Source organism: Morone saxatilis, unplaced genomic scaffold (genome assembly GCF_004916995.1).
Source record: "Morone saxatilis isolate NCDOM2014 unplaced genomic scaffold, NCSU_SB_2.0 Contig5, whole genome shotgun sequence".
Taxonomy (NCBI): domain Eukaryota; kingdom Metazoa; phylum Chordata; class Actinopteri; family Moronidae; genus Morone; species Morone saxatilis.
The window spans coordinates 187,503-193,658 of record NW_023340095.1 but is presented as its reverse complement, the minus strand read 5'-3'; the positions used below and the strand labels follow the sequence as shown (position 1 = coordinate 193,658).

Genomic DNA, 6,156 nt, shown 5'->3' with positions numbered 1-6,156 from the left:
AGCTGCTGTCGTTGCTGTAGACTGTCGACATAAACTCATTTCTTTGGTCCAGGGTAAAGTCCTCCATTCACAACAAAGAGTCTGTCGCCATGGAGACTACAGATCGGACTACAGATTGGATTACAGATCGGACATAAAACATCTGAAACGAACCCTTTTGTACCCGAATAGTGGAGCCAGAGAGAGTCAGAGGACTTTAAGTTCAGCCACAGCCAACATTTGTAATCGGACTGGAGTTTCCCAACCTGACGGGAAAATCCCCAACATTTCCTCACTGTCTGCACACAACATCCCCGACCACACTCAAATATTTATCTGCTTCTTATCGCTCTGTTCTGTCTTTTATTCCAGCAGCCACTCAGAGCTCGTGCTGTTTTGTTGTTGGTACAGCCCAGCTCAAAAAATCAGAACAGGAAAGCAACATAACCAGATGTTGAATGATAAGTCAGTTATTTATTTTAAGGAAATTAGAGATCTTATATAGAATGAAAAAGGTGAGCAAACAGGGCAGATGGGTGCTGTTTAAATTAAAGAAACAAATAAAACCAGAAGAGAACTCAAGGAGCTAAAATTGAAATGAAGAAAGAAAGAAAGCCTCTCTAGCTAACCACACTAACCAAAACTAAAAGCACCCTACACTAGTGTCTAGACACCGTGCAACTAAATGAGTGTGTTGAGTGTTGTTGATAAAGTCTAAACTAGTTGTAACGTGTCAAAGCGAGTTCCTCAAAATGTCCAAACAGGGTTAACAACAGCTTTCTAAACAGGAATGTTGAGGCACATGAGGCAGTTGTGGACTCGGTTGTTGGAGGTCCAGAGTGAGTGCCGCTTCAATCACGGTCCTCAGCTCCTGAGAGGGCGGTAGTCGGGGCCGCGGTGGACACGCCTCCTTTGTAGCAGCCAATCGGGAGAGACACTAGAAGAGATTTCTGTGTATACAGGACGACATAAAACAACAGGAGAAACAAGGGTAGACAGAAGTTAAATAACTTTCGATCAGTACCAACTGGGATAAGAGTATTGATCTTTAAGGTGCTTTGTACAAAATGTCAAGTAACCGGACCTTGAAGTAAACACCAGTCATTAGACAATAAGAACCTTAAACAGATACAGAACACTTATCCAGCTCTTAGAGAGTTATACAGGATGCAGTGTTGAGTGCGATAGACGTCCTCAGTGATAAACTTCAGAGTGAAATGATGAGCTGCATGGCTTCCAACCGTTGTTCATCAGGAGTTAACTGTCTAAACCGTGTGTTCGACTCATTAATACAACTTGTAGAGAAAGAACTGAAACTGAAGCTTTTTCATCACTGGAAACTAAAACTGTCCACTGAAACCAGAAGTTCTGTTAAATTAGTGGTAATTTATGCCCTAAAGTTACTAAATGTATTCCCTCAAATTAGTAATTTGTGTCCTCAAGTAAGTAATTTGTTCAAGAGAGAGAAGAGACACTTTTCCACATCCTCAGTTATATTGTTATATATTTATTATATTTAACAATGTGTGACATTCACAGGTTCTGATTGGATCACACGGTGATCTCTCTCTTTACAGATAACAGGAGGAACGCAGAGGGGGCTCAGATGGAGTTTAAGTCCAAGCAGTGGTTCGGTGCCTCGGTCCGATCTAATGGAGAACACATCCTGGTAAGAAAACACACACACACACAACAGGGCACAGACAGCACAGCACACACACACACACAGTGACAGTGTGCAGCATTAATCAAACAGTAATAGTCAAGGAAATTCACTTCAGGTATTACATTACATATACATAACATATTTTTCTCTATGCATCGTATCTTATCTTATCTCACCGTATCGTATCATACTGGTTTGTATCATCTTATTCTGATATGGTTATATATATATATATATATATATGTCTGTAAAGAAAATGAAATGCATCTCATTGTGTGTGTTCTCCAGGCCTGTGCTCCCCTGTACCAGTGGTCCACCTTTGGTGTCTCTGAGCGAGAGCCGGTGGGAACGTGTTACCTGAAGAAAGACAGCAAAGTGGTCGAGTACTCGCCCTGCAGATCAGGTTCGTCCTTTCCACCGACTCCCTCGTCTGCTGTTCTACAGTTAACATGCAGTACAGACCCAGAAGGATTGTGGGTGTTGGTTAAGCAACTCGCTCTGATCCACATTATCTCCTGGATCAGGGCTGATCAGGGCTGGTTACTGATGAGTAACCAGAAAAAACAGTTGATCTTGCAACAAGCAATAATTAGCCAACGTCATAACTCAGAGACAATCTTTAAATCCCCCCCAGTGAGGAAACACACCCAGCCAGATCAATGAATCACTGAGCTGCTGCTTCTCTGTAGTATTTCATTAATTAAAACACGATCTGAACGGACAGAATACCTCTCCTCTCCAAATAAATCATGTGAACTAACTCTGACGTTTTCTGTGATGTGTGAGGAACAGCTGACAGAAACTCTCCAACTGCTACATCTATGAGTAACATCACATTAAAGCTGACCCATGGATCCAGATCTTCTTCCTGTTACCAACAGACAACAACATCCCCACTCTCCTTAGCTACGGGTTAGCTTCCCTCTGGACCTTTAGCTCATTAAAGTGGCCACTATTACCCTCTGAGAGGTCAAATGTCATTGGTTAATTTCATAGACTATAAATGGCCGTCGGTGACGCCACCCTTAGGTTTCTGAAGAGCTGTCGCCATCTTGGCAGACCTGACTCTCTCATTTATTTGTGCAGTTTAATATGAGAACTTATGGAGACGGACTCACTGCTGGAGCCTCTAGTGGCCGTTAGAGAAAGTGCAGTTAATACTGACGTCACTGTAGGTGGGGTTTTCTTTCAGTTTTATGGTTAACGTTGATATGTTTAAAGCTCAGACTGTTCCCCTGCTGAATGACTTCTGTCTACCTTCTTTTACATTATTTAATGCTCCTCTTTTATGTCTCTGTCCAGATGCGAACTCACCAGAGGGGCAGGGCTTCTGCCAGGCCGGCTTCAGTGCCGACTTCCTTAAGGTAGCTCACCACAACTAACCCAAAACGACTGTCACATCTCATCACGTCATTATTTATACAGGCTTTAATTCAGAAGCTGCAGCAGTGTCAGAGTCTGGGATCACATTTTACTCACATTGCCTACAACTAATCCAGTGTAGCAGATATAGATACACATAAAGATGAATGATTGTTCATTGTTTTGAAGTGGACGCTAGTGGTTATGAAATGCACACTTATAGCTTAGCATAAAGATTGGAAGCAGGGAAACATCTAGCCTGTCTCTCGTCAGAGTTCAGAAATACACAGAGAGACTCAGTGCTATCACGGCTGCATTCATGCTACGGTCAACATGCTAATGTGCTCACATTAACAGTGTTAAGAGGCTGATGTTCCTCAGGTTTAACCACCATCTTAGTTCAGCTCTACTAAAACATAAAGGTAGCACAGTAAATACCTTCATTTTAAACACAGCAGGAGCAGCAGGTGACCCAGCTGACCTTACTTTTGTTCTTGTGGTTTCAGAAGAACAACAAAGTGGTGGTGGGAGGACCTGGCAGCTTCTACTGGCAGGGTGAGTGTGTGTCTGTGTGGTTGGTTTGGTCAGCCATGTTCCCTTCGTTCGTCTGCGATAATACAGGACTCCTCCAGCCTCAGGGTTTCCAACAGGGTCGAATGGATAATTAACCCTTCCTAAGCCCCGCCCCTTTCTGCTCTGTGCTCCAGTCACAGTTGAGCAAGTCTCGGTCAACTTCCTCCTTTTCTGTACTTAGATATATATCGATATGCTATATGCTAAGCTAATCTATGTTGGAAAGACAACCAACGTGGAACATCTGACTAACACTCTTCATCATCCATTGATCTATCAAATGTTTTTTGTTTGCTCTCTGAAATGGCAAAAAGGTGGCAATGCCCAGTGCAGCTTAATTCATATTATCAGTTCAATAACTGATCACTGAACAGTGAACTCAATAACTGCAGGACGTTTGTTTATTATTATTTTTTTACTGATTACACTTCCAGTTTAGATAATAAATAATAATCAGAACTTTAAAAATCAATATTTCGGGGCGCTTGGTTAGCTCAGTTGGTAAGCATGGCGACCCATATACGCAGCGGCCGGGTTCGAGTCCGAACTGCGGCCCTTTGCTGCATGTCGTCCCTCTCTCCTCTGCCCCCCTTTCTCTCTCTCTGCCCTTTCTCTCTCCCCTCTCCAAGCTATCCCTGTCAAATAAAGGCATAAAGGCCCTCATCCATTTCTTGATAGAAAGCTGCAAAAATGATTCATTGTCACACTAATCAATAAATATCACAGTATCAATGATCGAACTGACGTGCAAGCTCTACAGTTAATGTAATAATATTTTCTGTATGTAAAATCTAATCGGTGCTCAGATTATTGATCTGCTTGTAAGGCAGGTTCTGATATGTGGTGGTAAAATAATCTACATATGTTTATATTTAACCTTCCTTTTCCATCAATCGTGTAAAGTCTCCAACAGTCACCAGAGTATCCTGTGAACACAAACAGATACAGAAAACACAAATTGTTCTGACAGACCGGATAATAATTTGAACGTACAATGATAGATACGAATTAGGCGAGCATGACGCGACCAGCAGCACACCCCGAAGATGCTTGGGCCCGTCATCATCACCACTCGCTGTCACTTCGGCTGTGTGTGTGTGTGTGTGTGTGTGTGCTGTGTGGTTACCAAGGTAACTGTCATCATACTGAGCGCTGCCGATCTTGGTGGCGAGGTGTTTCCGTACGGGGTGGATGTATTTTTTGTCAAACCGGGTAAAAATCTCAGAGATGTTCATCAGAAATCAGCTGGCCTGAAGAGAGAGGAGGAGAACGTTAAGAGAACAGTGGAGAGAACAGTGAGAAGAACAATGAAGAGAACATCAGAACAATGAGAGACAGTGAGAGAACAGTGAGAGAACAGTCAGAACAGTGAGAGAACAGTGAGAGAACAGTGAGCAGAACAGTCAGAAAGTGAGAGAACAATGAGAGAACAGTGAGAGAACAGTTGAGAGAACAGTCAGAAACAGTGGAGAACAGTGAGAGAACAGTGAGAGAACGTCCAGAACCAGTGAGAGAACAAGTGAGAGAACAATGAGAGAAAGTGAGAGAACAGTGAGAGAACAGTCAGAACAGTGAGAGAACAGTGAGAGGAAAGTGGAGAGAACAGTCAACAGTGAGAAGAACAGTGAGAGAACAATGAGAGAACAGTGAGAGAACAGTGAGAGAACAATGAGGAGAACAGTGGAGAAGAACAGTGAGAGAACAGAAAAGAACATATGAATTTTATATTCTGTTTACAAGCTGCTTTAGAAATAACATACCAACCTCTAATTAAAGGAACTGGCAAGAGACACTTACAGCTGTTAATGAGAAACAGACTGTGAGTGTGTGTGTGTGTGGTGTGTGTGGTGTGTGTGGTGTGTGTGTAGGTGTGTGTGTGTGTGTGTGAGAGAGTGTGTGTGGTTGACCTTAACAGGAAATAATTAGTAACACACACCCGACAATATATGAGAACCATGAGGACTGACTCAGCATTCAATGATACATTCTGTGTCACCACCCTCTAATGCAGACACACACACAAAACATTACACAGACACACAACACACCACAAGACACACACCACACACAGAGAACACACACACACACACACACACACACACCACACACAGACACCACACACACACACACTCGGACTCTGTATCAGCAGATATTAAATATTATCTCTCCCTTTCTACACTTGTGTCTAAAAAAAAAAAAAAATAAAACCCTCTGTGCAGCTACGTTAGCTGACTGCTAAACCAACCTCCAGTCCTTTAATTCCCTGCAGTCAAACTATCCTCTGTCAGCATCAGATGCTGCTCCTCAGTCCCGGTCCTGGACCTGCTTTCACTGGGAGCTCCCAGTCCACCAGAGTCCCTCTAATGGATCCACTACAGATTGCTGGACTTGAGGGGACGTAGCACACAGCCGCTATGAGCTACAGCGACAGGTCTCGAACTTGTTCTTACAGGAAATATGAGGAAGCTACAGCTCTCTGGTTCTGGTTATTGGACTGTAAATAAAGAAATAAGAAACTATAAACTCAAGGAGGTTTTCACAGACCTCCCAAGCAGCAATGAAACCATCTCAACATG

The 6,156-nt window shown here is 42.9% G+C and overlaps 1 protein-coding gene across 1 annotated transcript in view; it reads left to right on the top strand.

Annotated features, from left to right (window-relative positions):
- Positions 1–781: 781 nt before the first annotated feature.
- The window catches only part of itgav (integrin, alpha V), a gene marked incomplete in the record, with an annotated part of 10,144 nt that continues 4,769 nt past the window's right edge, over positions 782–6,156 (top strand). The window contains 5 exon segments of the mRNA XM_035676557.1: positions 782–818; positions 1,557–1,648; positions 1,934–2,048; positions 2,948–3,009; positions 3,514–3,562. Coding sequence (XP_035532450.1) covers positions 782–818; positions 1,557–1,648; positions 1,934–2,048; positions 2,948–3,009; positions 3,514–3,562 — 355 coding nt within the window.